Source organism: Miniopterus natalensis, chromosome 10 (genome assembly GCF_054644295.1).
Source record: "Miniopterus natalensis isolate mMinNat1 chromosome 10, mMinNat1.hap1, whole genome shotgun sequence".
In the NCBI taxonomy this organism is placed as follows: domain Eukaryota; kingdom Metazoa; phylum Chordata; class Mammalia; order Chiroptera; family Miniopteridae; genus Miniopterus; species Miniopterus natalensis.
Window position 1 is genome coordinate 27,867,175 of NC_142090.1, and position 19,699 is coordinate 27,886,873.

The window sequence follows — 19,699 nt, forward strand, 5'->3', positions numbered from 1 at the left end:
AAATTAAATCTCAGAGTTGAAAAATCTTTATTCAAAATGTATAGACTTATCATTAGTACTAAAATAATTTGCTATATTATATAGATGATTCTGTACATTATTATTGTAGTGGCCAGGGATAATACAATGAGGCAAAAATGGAAATATTCTTTTCACTTTTTTTAAATCACTAAATTTCTAGATTTACAATGTAAAACCTCTGTATTAGTTACAAATTATCCCAAAACTTGGTGGCTGAAAATAACAAACATTTATCATCTCACAGTTTCTGTGGGTCAGGCAGTTGGGAGTGGCTTAACTAGGTGGGCTGGCACAGGGTCACTTGCAAGGCTGCAATAAGGGGTCAGCTAGGGCTGTAATCATCGTAAGGCTCAACTGCCAGGGAGACCCACTTTTAAGTTCTCTCACGCTGGAGTCTCATAATGCAGCTGGTTTCCTCAGGGCAAGTGATCTCAGGGAGTGAGATCACCTAAGAGGGAAACTGAAGTCTTTAATGTCAGGAGTGACATACCATCACTCCTGTCATGTTATACTCTTTGGTAGCAATTGCCCAGGTCCAGCCAGCACTCAAGGGCAGGGAGATACACAGGGTATGAATTCTAGAAGGTGGGAATCAGTGGGGCCATCTTAGAGGCTGCCTACCGTAACTTCTTTTCTGTATGACTTTAAATCCAAAGACTAATCAATTTGTGATGACACAGACTTATTACAAAGGGAGGAGGGAATACAAGTGGATGATTTTCTACCACCTTTGCCATTATTTTTCCATTTCAAATATTTAAATATTTCTTCATCCAAATGGGCATAGTAAAATAGAACTTTGCTCCTTTTTTATAAATATTCTTATTCCTTCAATTTGTTAGATATTCAATCAGGACCAGGGAACAGTGTTCCAGAAGACAGGATAGAATATGATTTTTAGTCTCTAAGCCTTATGCTCTATCCATCTCAACATATATATACACTTGTGTGTACATTTATATACAAACATACTTGTACTATAGAACTGAATCACAAACCAGAGTACAAAATATTAGGTTCAACTAGCAAAAAATTTCCAGAAATATATTTAAGAGAAAAAAAATCACCATTTTCAGAATATGCCCTAGTCCTCCTTAACGAACACAGGATAAAAGTATCATAAGGAAGGATTTATATAAACTTTATGCTATTACATAAATTTAGCTGGTGATGGAATTAAGTAAAATAAAACAAATATAGCACTACTTTGTGATATCACGATGAAAATTACTTGATTCAAATTAGATAGTATTATAGTCAGTGGTTTGTAACTACTTTTCCACTACTGCTTACTTATTCAAAATCTAATGTATCCTTACAGTATTGATACAGGCAAAATAGTTTAGATTTTTTTAAAGATCTGCACTTTGGGTAAGCAAATGATAAACAGAAATATATTCTCTCTGTTCAGTTTATGCTGGTTCCTTATAAACATGTTCCAAACTGACTTCTATTGTTAGGGACAGAGATGTTGATCATGCTCTGTTGACTGTGATTGTCAGCTATAGTTAAAAGAAATATTAATCATGTTCAGTTAACTGTGATTGTTCTGTTCTAATTAGAAAAAGCACTTTCTAACCTGGCTAGTTGTATGCCCCAGGACATGGGAATTACCCTTGGAATGGATCTACTCTCCTTTTCTGAGAAATGCCTGTCATCAAGGAAAGATTAACACCTTGTTCCTGAAGCAATGGAATCCTGGAGGCACCCACCCTTTGCAATCCCCAGCCCGCACTGCTTGTAATCTGGTCCTGGAGGCACCCACCCTAGAGGCCCTGAGGCGCCTGCCCTTTGCGACCCCCAGCCCTCCTTGCCTACTTCCCCAAACCTATAATTCCTACTTTCCCATGTAATCTTTGTCCTTCTACCCAATATAAGCAGCTGGCTTATGCAGGGGCAGCAGAGCAGATTTTCGTGGATGACCATTACTGTTCTCTTAGATTGCCAGCAATATTGGAATAAACACTTATATATAATTCAACCCTGTCTCTGCTTAATTGGCTCAAGTGGTGACAGGCAGCAAGGACCCAATGTCCGTTTTCACTACCCAATTATTTTTATACTACTGCAAAGGAAGTTGCCTGAAATGTTGAACAGACTACCCTTCCTGTGGACTCTACTCAAAAAAGGCCTCCTCCTGAATCTGTGACTTTGAGAAAGACAGTGCAGGCTATGAAAAAAAAAAAAACACGTCAGAATTAACAGGCTATGACTGCTGCTGAAATTGCTTCTTAATTAGGACTGGATACGATCTGATTCCAAAGAAGGACTCTGTAATGGCACATGCTTTCATACACAAGCCTTCAATTATTAGCTATAAAAGGGATTTTAAAAACCTGATACCAAAAGGCATCTGTAGGAATCCTTTAAAAGAATTTAAATCATGAAAAACAATCCTAATTTGGTCTTGTGTCACTACCTCTAACTGGCTCTAAAGAGAAAATCTCATAGCTGAATATTAAGAGGCCTGTATTAAGATTCTGTGTATCCCAAAACTTGAATATTGCCATCATTTTTGCCAGACCTAAGGGCTGTAGTGTTATTTCTTTAGGAGTAACCTGTTGTAACAGATGGGTGAGGGCAAAGGGAGCATGACTGTACAATTATTTGACTTATTGCACTAATTCCCTATCAAATCAGAGCACATGCCAGAAAAGAACACAGTACAGTATACCCTCAATTTTGTGGACCTCGGATTAAACGGACAAAACTTCTGGTCCATATGTCATATGTGAAAATTAATGTTAATTTTAAAATGCTTTTAAACCAAGATTTGCTTATAATGAGATTAACTGGTCATTTTTTTTGTTATTAATTCACTGTTATCTTTAACAAATTTTAGCAAATAGGCCACATGTTGGAAAAAATACTGTAGTAATTTGCTGACATAAATGTTACATATCTACAACTATAGTCTATGTACTTAAATCCAAGAGTCACCGCTTGTAAACAATGCTCCACAAATGATTAGCACGTGATCATACCGCATCACATGCAGTAATTGGTTCTGTTGTCTCGTGTAGTGACTTTCTGCAGAAATGCATGTGCATTTTTTCCCTCGAGTGACTGGTGAATGCGCACATTTACTAGACCTATTCAGTATAAATTTAAAGTTACAGTAATACATATAGAAAACTTTTCTGTGAAATTAAACTTTTCACACATGCTTAATTACACAAACATGTCTACATAAGACAGGTAAGCTAATTTGTTAACTTTTTAACATACGCATTTATAAACACCTACTTTACTATATAATGGACTTTCAGCTTTAATGGACACCCTCTCGCCCATATCAGTCCTTTATATCGAGGTTTTACTGTAGAGGTGTGTTCTTCACAGAGCAGAGAATGAAGGGAAAGGCTTGGGGCACTGGTTGAGAGATCCGTTCAAGGAGGCTACCCAGGGGGTATAGGAGGGTCCCAGAGACTTAGAGAGTAAAGCTCAGTGAAGAGAAGGCAGAGAAAACAAGGATCAGGGGAGGGGGGCATGACAAAAGAAAATCTCATTTTCCACTTTTGCCCAGGATTGGCAACCAGGAGCATTTACAACAAAAACAAAATTGTATAGCACAAATAGGGTTCTTGAGTAAATGGAGACTAGGAAGGAAGAGATGCAACTCTCCTGCCTAGCCTTTTCACACCATCCCTTACTCTGCAAAAAATGAATTGTTTACATGTTGTGGTGTGTAAACATAACAACCTTAACTAATTTTTGACCAATCTTTTGATTTTTCTATTAGAGAAGTGGTTTGATTTCACATGCTTATGTTCTACATTTAGACGATAGCCTAAAGACTTTCCAGTATAAAAGGTACATAAGACATAATTTTAGATTTGTCTAATGATTTAGGGGAAATAGACAACTTTCAAAACATGCCTATACCACTTTTTACAATTAGGATCAAATTTCAGTTGTATATTAATTTAATTTTCATTTATCATGATGGAAAAACAAGCAAATCAAAATTAGTTTTGACTAGGTTAGAAAGAGGGGGCATTCTCAAATAACCAATGATATCAAGGAAACTACAGTGCCCATTCTTTCATATGTACAGAGGGCTATGAGAGTAATTCAGAGTGGGAAAATCCTTTCCATAGCTCACTGTGGGAGGCTAAGAAGACTTGCACCCTAGTAGTAGTAGAGGGGGTGTAAGTTATGATCTGTTGCCTTAAAAAAAAAAAAAAAAATCACCCTTAAACATAGCGGCTTGTTACAACTGTTTATTCTGACCATGTAGTTTCTGACCATGATATTCCACTCATGCTTCTGGGTTCAGCTGGACTCACTGTATCTGTAGTCGCCTTGGGACAGCTAGTCTAGAGGAGCCTCAGCTGAGATGTTTCCTCTGTTCCATGTGGTCTGTCATTCCCCAGCAGGCTGGGCTAGGCTACTTCACATAATAGCAGCACGGTTCCAAGAAAGTAGTTAGAAGCAAAAAGGTCCCCTGAGGTCCAAACCTGGAGTACACATAACATTACTTCCATCACAGTCTACTGACAGCCCAGATTTAAAGGGTTGGAAAATAGACTTCATTTCTGAAAGGGAAGTGCTGTAAAAAATTGTGGCCATTTTTGCAATTTACCACAAAAACTTTGAGGAAGATTCTGTTCAGGAAAACATACCTGTTCCCTATACTAGACCAGAATACCTGGTAATATTAAATCAAATGCCCCCTCTCTAGAGAACCTAATTAATATAGTTTTGGTATGTACTCAAATAAGTACAGAAAATGATTACTTATAAATGTTTACTTTTATCATAAAATATTAAAATAAAAAAACTTGCAGATTATAAAAAGGAAAAAAATTAAATCCAATAATTTAATATATCCAACATTAAGATAATATATCCAACTAAAGTTTAAATGATCATTTCTTTGTGCCCAACAAAGCACCAAGTATCAATAGTTTCCTGAAAACATTGTCATAAAATGCTTGATAATATATTCAGATGCCTATTAAATAGTTTGAAGACCTATGAAGGATTTTCCTCCCTCTACTTGATTTCTTGATAATGATCTATGTGCAGAAACTATTCTTCGTGCTTTAAAACATTCATCTCCATTATCCTTATACCCCTGGTAAGATAGATAGCTGTAACCCATTTTCAGAGAAGGATCCTGCAGTTTAGAGTGTTTAAGTAGCTTTGCCAAATTCACACTACTAGTAAGTGCCAGGTCTAAGGAGTGAACCCAGGATTCTAAAGCTGATAATCAACCTTGATGCAATGCCCTCTAGTGTCCAAAGAAGGTTAATGGCAACTTACACAAAAGGGCACACATACAACATGAATAAAGTATAAATGAAATATTAAAAAAAAACAACCACCAGCAGGTGGTAATTTTATTGGGACAGAAACCACTTCCTCCAATATAATTCCTTTAAACAAATAAAGATGTTAAAATGTACTTATGTTATTTCTCATTTTATATTAGGATAATTCATTCACCATATATTTAGTGAGAAAGGCAGGAATATAAGAAGACTTATGGGCTAGGTGGCATGATGGAAGGAGCATGGATTCTCAAGACTATGGTTCAAGATCATAGTTAGGTTCTGCCAGTTTCAGATTAACCTATCTAAGCCTCAATTTCTTTATCCTTAAAATGAGGCTAAAGTCTACTTCATAAGATTGCTTTGAACAGCAAAAATAACTGCAAGTATAAATAGTACATGAATCCATTTCTCAATAAGCTTGCAATCTAGATAAAAAGAAAAATATAACCTAGAGCAGCGATTTTCAACCAGCAATTCCAGGCAGTGTATGGAAATTACTGGAGTTCTGTTTCCCCCTGGTATGGTTCTCTTTCTCTCTGGTATGGTTTTAAAAGAAAAAAAGTGATTCTCATGGGAGAGTAACACAGAAATGAAAGAGGAAAACAGTTGTCTGTGGGCCATGATTTACCATTCACCCCAAAATGAGACTGTTTCTGCTTTTCAAAGGCCACTGTATTTTGCCAAGTAGACATAGGCTCTGCTTACACAAAGTCAATTATAATGAAGAGACTGAGACATAAGGAAGAGATCTAGATGCATAATTCATAAGACAGTGCAAAGATGTAAAAGTCAAATTCTATTCTAAAATATTATTAAAACAAAAACTCTGTATAACCAAACTAGCTCCCACATCCTAGCAACAGCTCACTTATTTCAACCAAAACAAAACATAGTAAAATCTAATTATAAAAAAACCCTTGTTTTTGTGATGATAATTAATCCAAATTGAGCAAATGATGTGGAAACCAAGGATCCTATAAGTTGATCATCCACCTAGGTTGTTGTGGAATACAGACAACCCTCTTTAATTCTGCTTATACAAAATGTTAATGGAGAAAAGAAATAACAGATGAGACAAGAAGATGGCAGGTAAGTAAAAGCGGTACCCTCCCACAACCACATCAAAATTACAACTAAAATACAGAAAACCATCATTCAGAACCTCCTGAAATCTAGCTGCACAGAAGTCCTACAATGAGGGAACTGAAGAAGCATTGAGACCAGTAGGAGGGGCAGAGACAGGGGGCGGATCAGGGCTGAATCACAGAGACATGGCCAGAGTCCCACACCCAGTGCTACAGTTTAAAACCAGGAGGGATATCTCAGCAGTAGAGGTTTCCCAGAGGAGTGAAGGGTAGCAAGCCCGCAACAGGCCCACCAACCCAGCTTCCAGTGCCGAGAGAAGTCCTCACCGTTTTGTGCTATAAAAACCAGCGGAGACTGTGGCTGAGGGACTAGGAGGCTGCAGGAGTCCCAGGCAGCTCCTCTTAAAGGGCCAACACATGGACTTACTCAGATAAACTCCCTATGAGCTCCAGCGCTGGGCAGCAGCTTGAAAGGAACCAGGGACATTCACAGAGGAACTAACTTGCCTGGAATCAGAGCTGAAGGGGCAACTTTCTCCTAGACAGAAGAGTTGGCAGAGGCCATTGCTCCTTTGATGAGCCCTCCCCCAACAGAGCTGGCAGGCAGGCACCATATTTGAATATCCAGCACCTAACTCACACCTTTCCCCCACCCTGGTGATTCCTGAAGACCTTGCCCCTCCCTACTTGCAGGCTCATCCAAGCCATTTCCAGTGGCTTTTCTATGCAAGTGGCCTCTCTAGCCTCATGCTTAGGACTTCCCTAAAATCTCTCAAACAAGCAGCAGCATGTCCCATAGATCTTGATAAGGGGCCCCAGGACTAGCACTACCAAAAGCCTGCAATTGGTTCACAGCTTGGCCTCTCCTAGTCACCTCCAAGTAGCAGCCAACTACGGTTTGCTGTGTAGCTCATGCTGGGTGGCCCTGGGCAAGGCACTGGCACAGGCTGACTTTGCACCTCCCAGGAGGCCCCAGAGACAGTGCACCTGGTGGTCAGACTCGACTACACTGGATTACAACCCTACCACATCCACAAGTGACACACTCAAGGGGCGCACTTGGTGAACACCAAAGCTCCACTGAAATAAATCCTGCTCCATAGGGGTGTCTCCAGCTCAGCAACTCTTTGGCTGTAGTTGCAGCTGGTCCTCACAGCCAATTGGCATGGGGGAAAATTCTTCCCAGTGATGCCAACAGCAACCAAGGCTCAACTGCAACAGGACAGTGCACACCGCCCACACAGGGGAGCATCTAGAAGGCCCAGCTCGGGTGACTGGGGAGGCTGAGCCACTGGACCTTACAGGACACCTACTACACAAAGTCACTCCACTAATTCCAAGATATATAGCAGCTCTATCTGATACATAGAAACAAACACCTGGAAGCAGCCAAAATGTGGAGGCAAAGAAATATGTCACAAAACAAAGAACAGAAGAAATCTCCAGAAAAAGAACTAAATGAAATGGAGTCAAACAAGCTACTAGATACAGAGTTCAAAATAAAGGTTATAAGGATGCTCAAGGATATTAATAAGACTATTAAGGAAACTAGTGAGATCATCAATGACATAATAAAGGACCAGTCAGAAAGGAAGAAAACACTAACTGAAAGGAATAATTTACAGGGAATCAACAGTAGAGTAGAGGATTCTGAGAATCAAATCAGCAATTTGGAATATGAGGAAGAAAAAAAATACCCAACCAGAAGAGCAAAAAGAAAAAAAATCCAGAAATATGAAGATAGTGTAAGGAGTCTCTGGGACAATTTCAAGTAGCCCAACATTCGTATTATGGGGGTACCAGAAGGAGAAGAAAGAGAGCAAGAAATTGAAAATCTACTTGAAAAAATGACAGAAAACTTCCTCTACCTGGTGAAAGAAATAGACTTACAAGTCCAGGAAGCACAGAGAGTCCCAAACAAGAGGAACCTAAAGAGGTCCACACCAAGACACATCACAATTAAAATGCCAAATGTTAAAGACAAAGAGAGAATCTTAAAAGCAGCAAGAGAAAAGCAGTTAGTTACCTACAAGGGAGCACCCATAGGACTGTCAGCTGATTTCTCAAAACGCACTTTGCAGGCCAGAAGGGAGTGGCAAGAAATATTCAAAGTAATGAAAAGCAAGAATCTATTACCAAGATTACTCTACCCAGCAAAACTATCATTTAGAACTGCAGATCAGATAAAGAGCTTCATAGATAAGAAAAAGCTAAAGGAGTTCATCACCACCAAACCAGTATTACATGAAATGCTGAAGGATCTTCTTTAAGAAGAAGCTAATGAACAAAAAGATCTGACAAACTAAATAGACTCATAACACTGAAGCATGCAAGAGACGGTCATATCTCAGAGGGAAGAGGGGAGGGGGTGGAGGGTGGGAAGAGATTAATCAAAGAACTTATATGCAGATATGCACAACCCATGGACACAGACAATTATGGGGTGAAGGCGTGGGGAGGGGTGGGAGCAAGGTGGAGAGGGTCAATGGGGGGGAAAAAAAAGGGATACCTATAATACTTTCAACAATAAAGGTAAACTAAAAATAAAAAAATAATAACAATAAAAGAAAAAAGAAATAATATCTTTCATCTGCCTGGGGAAAATTCCTTATGAAATCAACAGTATAAGGGTTTTAGAAGGGAAAATGCCACATATCTTAAAATAGAAGTCAAATTTAGTTTTATTTAAGTAGTTGCTTGTGTCTTTGCTCCAGCTTCTGACCTGGTTTTTTAAAAGCTGCATTCAAACTATTATTGCTCTTGTACACTCAAATCAAAAAGAAGCAGACCTGAACACTATCTAGGTACCAAAATAGGGTGAGAAGGCTTTGCCAGTAGATCAGATAATCTTGTAATGATTCCTTCTTCTGGTGTGTTAGAAGACAATTTCTAAAGGGAATGAAAGGGGCTTTTGTTTGCTTGTTTTTAGATTATGGCGAAGACTATAACATGTATTCCTGGGATCCTGACTCTCTGGACTGGAAAACTTTGTGGCATTCATAGAACATCAATTATTTCAAGGGTCCTACAAAGCCACAGAGAAGGCATGGTTAGCAGTCAAACTGGAAATCTTTGGGGTATCTTAGCAGTTTCCAATTGACTGGTTGAGGACAAGGTAGTGAAACTGGGATTTGTTATTTTCATGGGATTATCTGTAAAAGTTTTAAATTTATGATATCCTTTTTCTTGGAGGAGGAAAGGAGGAAAATTAGAGAGAAGGATAATATTCTTGGCTGAAAAGATAACCTTTTAAAGTAAAGAAGAGATGAAGGAGAATAATTACACCATATATCAAGGGTACTATTTATCATAATCCATATTTTAAAACTAAGGAAATTGTTTATAAATAATGTCTGCATTTTCCCTTGCAAGCACAAAGTTAATTTTTAACTTTGGACTTTCTCCCTCAGAATTACTTCTTCTTTGTCTCAAATACTTTTTTCTTTTTTTAGATTAATATTATTGGGTGACACTGGTTTCAGTGTACAATTCTATAATACATCATCTGTATATGCACTGTGTGCCCACCACCCAAAGTCAAATCTTCCATTACCATATTCAAATACTTTCAAAATCACTTTTAGATGTTAACTTTTTTTTAAGTAGACTTAATTTTTCAGAGTAGTGTTAGATTCATAGCAAAACTGAGCAGAAAGCACAAAGTTCCCATATATCCGTACCATACACAGCTTTCCCCAGTATCAATACCCCACATGAAAATGGTATATTTGGTACAACTGATGAATCTACATTGACACATCATTATCCCCCAAAGTCCATAGTTTTTATTAGGGTTCATTCTTGGTGTTATTTATTCTATGCATTTTGACAAATATATAATGACATGTATCCATCATTATAGTATCATACAAAATAATTTCACTGACCTAATAAAAATTCTCTGCTTCACCTATTCATCCCTCCCTCTCACCCCCTCACCAAAGAATGTTGATGTCTAAAAGCAGTTTTTGAATCAATATTTATAAGCATGGAAGACCCCCCAAATTTTAGACAACTACTAAATTAAGTAACTATTACCCATTTAAAAAAGTGTTCATCAACAGAAGGCTAACTAAGCAGCAACCAAAATGCTTGCTTAGTGGCAAGCAAGATGAACAAAAAAATATTAGTCTCAATAAAAGAATTAAGAAACCAAGTGGGAAAAGACCAGGATGCAATCATGCTACTCCTAAAATTTACATTATCTTCTCCTGTCCTTAGATTCCCTTTGAATGCTGGTTCCGATAAAGGATGAACTGTTTTCTCACTGCAAGTTTTTGTTTTTTCAACAGCTTCCTAACCTAATATTTGGATTTTCATGCATTTTCAAAAATCCAAATTTGGGCATGAACAGAATTAATGCTCAAGTCAGAAATTTTGTCTTTAGAAGATAAAATAACAGCAATACTGGCAAGCATAGTAAGCAAGAGAAGAAAATTAGATTCTATTCTCTTTCTGCAAAACTTCCTTCTCTGTTTGATAAGGGGCAGCTAGCTTAAATTTACCGCAAAGTAAACACGAGCAGTTACTTAGAAACAGACCTTACACACAGAACATTACACGGGGATGTGACATCAGTGGAATGTGACATCAGCATTCCTTTTGAGTCACAGTCTGGTCCCCACCCCTTTCTCCAGGAACCGAGAGGCTCACGTAAAGAGGGAGCAGCTCAGGGAGTGCCTTGGGTCGCGTCGCCCAGGGCAGTCAGGCGGGAAAAGTCACCGGGCGCTAAAAGCACTGGAGACAGTCGCCACTTGGGGTTAGCTGCCAAAGAGGAAGAACGTTTTCTTTTGAGAGATAACTTCCTAAGAGGGTGGCAGTGCTTTGGCAATAAAGAAATGTATGAGAGAAAAAAAACCCATCACTTTTCACTTAAGCATCAGCCCCGGGTGCGAATGAAGGGCATTAAACCAGCACTCACTCAGGCGACCCCAGGGCAGCCAGGCTGGGAGAGGCGGCGGCCTGAGCTGTCAGCCACACCAGCACCCTAAGCCACGAGTCTTAGTCTTAATAGTGTTGAACTTACGGGGACCGAAGAATTGGCGTCACAGTCTCGCCCGAACTGTTCCTAACCTCATCCATTTATTTTTGGGAGGCGAGGCGCAGCTGAAACATCTTGAGGGAAGTTTCAAATACTTCCAACCGTCGGACGTAGTTAGACCAGAGACAGGCCCCGCGCCGGCCCATTCTCGCGTGCCCGACTCCGTCGGTCCCGGGTTTCAGGAGTTAACCGGGACGTCGGGTATCCCGTCTACCCCCAGGGGCGGGCACCAGTGCCCGGGGCACCGGTCGGGGAGCTGGCTAGAGCCAGGAAGCCCTTGAGCCCCACCTACCGCCGACGGCCAGGTGAAGCGGCCGCAGCCCGCCGCCGCCTACCTTTTTGACTTTGGCTTCCAGATCCATGTTTGGGTACCAGAGGCGTCCCTTCTCCAGTCCAGGTTCTCACGCACAGGTTCTCCAGTCCTCCGGCTACGCCGCGGGCACTGGGGGTGAGAGGCGGGAGGTGATCTGCAGGGACGTGGGCGCCGGTGCAGCAGCCACTCGCCCGGCACCGTCAAACTTCCGCCGCCCAGTCAGCTGCAGCCATCCTGAGGCGGGGACCTGGAACAAAGAGTCCCGGGCAGCCAATGGTAGCAGGGCAGCGCAGGGCAGCCGCCAATCACCGAGCGCCGCAGGCACCTTCTGGGCCAGAGTGCGCCGCCGTCAAGGTGAGGGGCGGGACTGCGTACGTGGCGGGGCCCCAGGAGCGGGGTCGCCCGGCGGGTACCGGGTCTGTGCGGGAGCGATGGTCTGCGCACGCACTCGTAAAGCCTGCCTCCCGCTGAAGAGAAGGAAGAGCCCTTTCCGTTCCGGTAGCTTGTACTTGTGTTGGCCTTCGACCTGTATCCTGAGGAGTACTTATCCCACTGCTAGCTTCCTGGTTTATTTTCAGGGCTAGGAGAAAGAAAAGATACTGCGGAGATTGTTAGGGATCCCTTTGATGGGCATTGCACTCTAATTTCATTATTCAGTTGTGAAGATAGCCTTTGCGCAAATGCTTTTCTTCAGTCCCCAGCACTGAAAAGGAACCTATTACAGAATTGTACACCTGAAACCTATATAATTTTATTAACCAATGTCACCCCAATAAATTCAATAAGTAAGTAAACATAAGGACTTTGGATTTGATTCTAGGTTGGAGTGAGAGAGACTTAGGGTTCTAAGTGGGAACCCTGGGAGCATGGTTTAAAAAAAAAAGGAACATCATCTCATAGTCTTAACATCAATGAAGATTGTTATGTGTTTTCTGAGCATTCCATTGTTCCAAAGTGAGGTGGTGTGAATCACTTCACAGACAGGCTGCATCTTTCCTTTGGAAGTGGAGGCTTGTGCTTTGTCCCTGCTACGGTAAGTGGCGTGAGGCTGCTCGTGGGTCTCATGCTTTGATGAAGCAGTTTCATAGGTTGGCAAGCAGTGCTGGGGCACCAACACAGGATCCATTTCATGGCCTCATTCAGGAACAATTGAAATAAATACCATCAGATTGGTGGATCTGGAAGGGATCCTAGAGATTGAGTCTGGCTTTCTCTTTTTACAGGAAACTGAGGATACCGGAGATGCAGAGCTCTTACCCAATTTCTGAGTCTCTTGGGGCAGAGTTAGTGGTTATAAGTCTTAAAGCAAAGTATCCAGGATGTTTGGGAATGTAATCACACCATTTTTACTAAGCAAAAGAGGAAAGTCCAGGTGTTTCTTATTTTTCAGTTTGGTGTTATGGCAAAAAAAAAAAAAAAAAAAAAAATGTAATGGGTCAACAGCAGGTTATTTCCTAATCTGGAACCTACTTTTAAAATGAAAAAGTCGTGCCCAGCCAGGTGGTTCAGTTGGTTGAGCACCAAAAAGGTTGTGGGTTCTATCCCCTGTCAGGGAACATACAAGAGGCAACAGATGCTTCTCTCTCTTTCTCCTTTCCTCTCTCTCTAAAATCAATGAAAATGTCCTCAGATGAAAATAAAAATAAAGTAATTAATTAAATTAAATTAAAAAGTCCCAAATAAAGTAAATGTTTGGGTCCAGATGTCTTTCCCCTTTGCCTCTGGAAAACTGAAAACATTCAAAATTTATTTTAGTCAACACTTTCAACCCTTTGCTTACTTACCTATTTGTCAACATTATTCAACAGAACATTGATTTATAATGTGCATGTTTTCCTCATCCTATTAATAAACTAAAAGTGCAATGATCAAAATGGATAATCACTCAGTTGAAGTAAAACTTCCCCATTCCAATTTACCAAACCATCCTAAAACTTTGGTCCTCTAAAATATTTACCTAGTGTAAGATCCAATGACATGAGGTTTATGACAAGGCAATTCAGTCTCTTTCGGGGAGATTAACAGATGGAAAATGTCCAGTAAAGCTGTTTAAACAAGGCATCAAACAAATCTAACATAAATAATTTTTTTTTAATCCTTACCCGAGGATATTTTTTCCATTGCTTTTTCAAAGAGAGTGGAAGGGGGAGAGAGAGAAGCACTGATATGAGAGAGACATATTGATTGGTTGCCTCCAGCATGCAGCCAGGATCAAGCCTATGACAGTATGTGCCATTGGCTGGAATGGAACTCAGGACCCTTCAGTCCGTGGGCCAACACTTTAACCACTGATCCACACCAGCTAGAGCATAATATAAATTTTTGGTTTAGTTGGGATTTCAGAGATGACGCTGAGAAATTTTTAACCATTAAAAGTTTATTTTGACCATTAAATTCTCCCCTTTCTCTCCTCCCTGCCCACTCTACAGCATCACTTTGTATGTGTATCACTGGCAAGGATGGAAGTTTATATTCAGTGATTTCTATCTGGACTCATTATTGTACCAATTATATAGAAAATAAAATTGAGGTGGATAAGTGCTAAGTTAGGAGGCTAGGACTATAAGTGCCTATTGAGCTACTAAAATGTTAAGCTAGCTATAAATTAGTTAGAATCGGCACTACTTTGGTGACTAGATGTGTTGATGACAGAGGAATGAATAGATGGCACACATGTTTCTGGCTAGATCACCTATGTAGAAGGTTCAGGAAAAGAGAAAATATAGGATAAGGGGCAGGATTTTGTTTAGTTTTGCTTTCTTTGGGGGATGGTGGAGATAAAAAGTACAGTTTTAAATATATGGGGTTTTAGGTTGGGATACTGAAGTGAAGTATCTAATATAAGTCTTATTGATAAGACCTGGACTGGAATTGTGATTTAGGAGTCAACATCCCACATAGTTAAATAATTAAAAATCATGGGTGGAATAAGATTAGCATGGGAGACTGCAAAATAACAGAATATCAGTGACTACAACTGAGCAAAACTGAGCAAGAGAAGCACAGAAAAGAGATGAGGCTAGTCAGAGGGTAAGAAAAAAAATACTGGAGTGGAGTCCCAATGACCAAGACAGGAAATTCAAGAAGCAGTTTGTCAACAATGTCATATTGTAGAGAAAGATCAAATGCCCATTGGATTTAACACAAAGGAAATCATTGGTAAATTTGGGAAATCTTAGTTATATCCCACCTGAAATAGGATAATGGCCAAAATAAGGGAGTAGCAATGGGTATGGAAAGTTAAGAGGAGTAACCAGTGATATTAAAGAGATAGAAAATATTGGAATTGATTGACTGATTTTGAAGGGAGAGAAGATAAGAAGTCTAAAATAACTTTCAGGCATCTCTTCTGGGTGCCTGATAGGGTGGATGTACCTCACTCCTTAAGGTAAGAAACAGAAAAGAAGAAAGGTTAAGAATGATTAATGGGTTTAGTGTAGTATATGTTGATTTTGTAAGAACAAGTGGATCTGAGCCTGGTAGTCAGAAGAAAGATCTGGGCTAGAGATGCAGATGATTGATTACAAATACACAGGCACATACATATACACAAATACATATGTGCATATAAACACAGATCCAGTAAACATACTAAAAGCACTGGGAAAAGGAAACACCAATGGGAAAGTTTTCTACACTAGATGAAGTAAATTTGCAAGATAAAAATGACTACACCTGTCTCAATTATTAATGTGGTCCCAGGAGTCCTCTTTAAAGATGTTAATCATTTATTAATACATACTAAAAGCACTGGGAAAAGGAAACACCAATGGGAAAGTTTTCTACACTAGATGAAGTAAATTTGCAAGATAAAAATGACTACACCTGTCTCAATTATTAATGTGGTCCCAGGAGTCCTCTTTAAAGATGTTAATCATTTATTAATACCTACCTGTTTGTGGCACTCCTATGGTACTAATATAGCTATTATTGTTCATTAGCAACTTGTATAGGATTACACATTGTTCTATAAGGATACACCAATATATCTCAGAGCAAACTATAATCTTTAAAATATTTTTTAATGGACCAAACATTAGGGATTGGCTAAGTAAATAATGCATATGATAGATTTATGATAGGTTCTGAACAATAATACTTGAAAATGTTTGTAATAGTAAACAATTTTAATGTTATGGGAAGAAAATAGAATATAGAATGTACACACATAATGCTCACCATTGCAAAATACTATGCACAGAAAAAGAACATGAGAAAAATAGGCTAGGATGGCGGCAGACTCAGTGGAAGCTACACTGACACTCTCGCAGGACCAAACTGGAATTACAACTAAAATACAGGAAAACCATCCTGACTAATCAACTACAACCAACTAAGCTGGAAAGCACCCTCATAACCAAGGAGGAAAACTGGAGATGGTATAGAGAACTGGTAGGAAGTGCAAAGGCACAAGAGGGCTGGCTGGGCTCCCAAAGGCAACAGCTGAAGGACCAGAGGGATATCTCAGCCATGAGGGGTTCCCACTGAGGACTCTGGGGTATAATCCCCAGGCTGGGCTTCCCAGCCAAGAGCACCAGAACTGAGGAAGCTGCCCATATAACATCTGGCTGTGAAAAGCAGCCTGGTTTCTATCTTTGAGGGAGAGGTGGCTGGAAATGCTGGCACCCTATTAAAGACACAATGCACAAAGTTTCATGTGCAGCCACTCACCTTAGGCTCCAACAGAGGGAGGGGAGAGTGAACTGGAGCTGTTTGAGGAGAACCTAGGGTATTGGGCTCTGGAGATCGAGATCAGAGGTCACCCATCTGGATTTCAGTGCTGAGTCATTCTCCCATACTGCATAGGCAGACATTTACCTTCCAAGCAGCTTTTGCCTGAGGGGGAAGCATTTGCCCCACCCTGCTAGAAAATCACTCACCCTACCCAGAGTAGTTTCTACAGCCTGAGGCTCATTAAGAGAATCAGATTATTCAGCCTGCTTGCAGAGCAATACCTTAGAGTGCTTTGAGTCTTTGCCTGGTCGGCTTCTGGACCCAGGTCTTGGAAAAGCAGACTTTGATGTGCACCTTGGTGCTATCCAACTGCACCCAGATCCAGCAGAGACCTCAAGCAGAGGGTGGTTGATAGTTCTAAACAGGGCACTCATGGCCAGTCACAAACTGTATATGACAATGACCTCCACCAGAGACCCTCTAAAAAGACTGAGAGTCCTAGCAGATCTACCTAATACATAGAAATAAATCCAAATAGGCAGCCACAATGGGGAGACCAAAAAATAAGCCCCATATGGAAGACTGAGAGAAGTCTTCAGAGAAAGAGTTAAGTGAAATGGAAATAAGCAATCTCTCAGATATAGAGTTTAGAATACTGATTGTAAGGATGCTCAACAGCATGAAACAATATATGGGAACTATGAAAAATGACCAGTCAGAAATGAAGAATGACATAGCAGAAATAAAGAATACATTGGAAGGAATAAACAGCAGATTAGAGGAAGCTGAGAATCAGATCAGTGAATTAGAAGACAGAGTAGAAAAAAAATCACTCAATCAGAGACCCAAAAACAAAAAAACAATTAAAAAACAGGACATTCAAAGGGAGCCGTGGGACAGCATGAAATGTAACGATATTCGTATTATAGGAGTGCCAGAGGAGGTCAAAAGTAAGCAAGGGTTAGAGAACCTGCTTGAAGAAATAATGGCAAAAAACTTCCCTCACCTGGTCAAGGAAAAAGTCACACAAGTTCAGGAGGCACAGAGAGTCTCAAGCAAGAAGAATCCAAAGAGGCCTACACCCAGACACATCATAATTAAAATGCCAAGACTCCAAGACAAAGAGAGAATATTAAAGGCAGCTAGAGAAAAGCAGTCTGTTACCTACAAAGGAGCTCCCATAAAGATGTCAGCTGACTTCTCAACAGAAACTCTACAGGCCAAAAGGGAATGGCATGAAGTATTCAAGGTAATGGAAAACAAGGATTTGAGACCAAGAATACTCTATCCAGCAAGGCTAAAGGAGTTTATCACCCCAAACCAGCGTTGTAGGAAATGTTAAAGAAACTGCTGTAATTAGAAGTAGAAACAGAGAAAGAGAAACATAGGCATAAAGGATTAAAATGGCAATAGTATAAGTATCTATCATTAATAACCTTAAATATAAATGGATTAAAAGCTCCAATAAAAAGAAGTAGGGTGGCTGAATGGATAAGAAAACATGATCCAAATATATGCTGTCTACAAGAGACCCACCTCAGAACAAAAGACACAGGATGAGAGTGAAGGGATGGAAAAAAAAATTTTTATGCAAATGAAAAAAAAAGAAAAAAAGCTGGGATAGCAATACTCATATTGGACAAAATAGACTTCAAATTGAAGACCATAACAAGAGACAAGAAAGGTCACTACATAATACTAAAGGGATCGATCCAACAAAAGAATGTAACCCTGATAAACATATATGCATGCAATACAGAAGCACCAAAATTTATAAAAAACCTTCTAGAGGAATTTAAGAGAGAAATCAACAGCAAGATATTCATACTAGGGTACTTTTAACACCCCACTGATTTCATTGAATAGGTCTTCCAGACAAAAAATCAGCAAGGAAACAATGAACCTAAATGTCACACTAAATCAGGATTTAATTGACATTTACAGAACATTCCACCCCAAGACTGCAGAATATACATTCTTCTCAAGTGCACATCAGTAGATGAGTGGATAAAAAAGCTGTGGTACATTTGCACCATGGCATACTGAGGCAGGAACCGCCACCATTTTAGGAAGATTCCCCATTTCAGTTATCAGATTACCTGCCTGAATGTATATGTAACCTTATCTAACCTCTGGAACCCCGCCCACTATTTTCATGCCACAAGCAGGCCCGACCTCTGACCCTATAAAGCTGACCCAAGCCCTTTGTTCGGGGCCCAGAATTTGGAGACTGCCTCCTCTGGGACCGCATGTGTTAATAAAGGTCTCCTTTCGCCTCCTCCGGTGTACGGCCTGAGTCTTTTCCGCTACAATACTATGCAGCTGTAAAAAATAAGGATCTTTTATCCTTTGGGATAGCATGGAGGGAACTGGAGAGTATTACGCTTAATGAAATAATCCAGTCAGAGAAAGACAAATACCACATGATCTCACTCATATGTGGAATATAATAAACAAAATAAACTGATGCAAAAAATAGATCCAGAGGCATAGAAGCATGGAAGAGACTGAGGGATCTCAGAGGGAAGGGGGGGGGGAGTGGGGGGGTAGAGATTAATCAAAAACTTGTATGTCTATAAGCATAACCCATGGACACAGACATTGTTATGGGGGAGGCTTGGGAGTGGGGTGGATGGAGGGTGGAGGGGATCAATGGGGGGAAAAAAGGGACATCTATAATATTTTCAACAATAAAGGTAAATTAAAAAGAAAATACACTAAAATGTCAGCAGTGGTTTGCCTTTGATTGGTGAATCCATAAAAATTCTTTCCTTTCTTTAAAAACATGTGCTATGATGAGCATGGCATATTTCTTAATGGAAAAAAACATTTAAAAATATATTATTCAAAGCATTTTAGGAAGATGGGGTAATGACAGCAAGACATGTATAAACAATAATTTGGGGGAAGGAAGGAAAGCAGTGGGGCAGTATCTGATGGGCAGGAGAACTCAAGATGTTCTCCAGTTATTCATTTTAAAACACTGCAGTCCTGCCCTGGCTGGGTAGCTCAATTGGTTAGAGCATCATCCTGATATCCCAAGGTTGTGAGTTTAACCTGTAGTCTGGGCAAATATAAGAAGCAACCAATGAATGCATGGATGGATGGAACAATGAATCAGTGTTTCTCTCTCTCTCTCTCTCTTTTCCTTCCTCTCTCTCTCAAATCAATAAAAGAGTAAATAAGTAAAATAAAACACTGCAGGCCAATCTTCTGAAAGAAACTGAAACAGTAGTTAAAATTGAAGAGGCTAAAGCAATCTCATCATTGTAATATCTCAAAACTG

At 39.9% G+C, this 19,699-nt stretch overlaps 1 protein-coding gene across 1 annotated transcript in view; it reads right to left on the minus strand.

Annotated features, from left to right (window-relative positions):
- Positions 1-11,941, minus strand: part of TES (testin LIM domain protein) — a 43,666-nt gene extending 31,725 nt beyond the window's left edge. Inside the window, exon 1 of the mRNA XM_016201634.2 lies at positions 11,762-11,941. Coding sequence (XP_016057120.1) covers positions 11,762-11,788 — 27 coding nt within the window. The 5' untranslated portion in view covers positions 11,789-11,941. The remainder of the gene's footprint in view (positions 1-11,761) is intronic.
- Between the last annotated feature and the right edge of the window lie 7,758 nt (positions 11,942-19,699).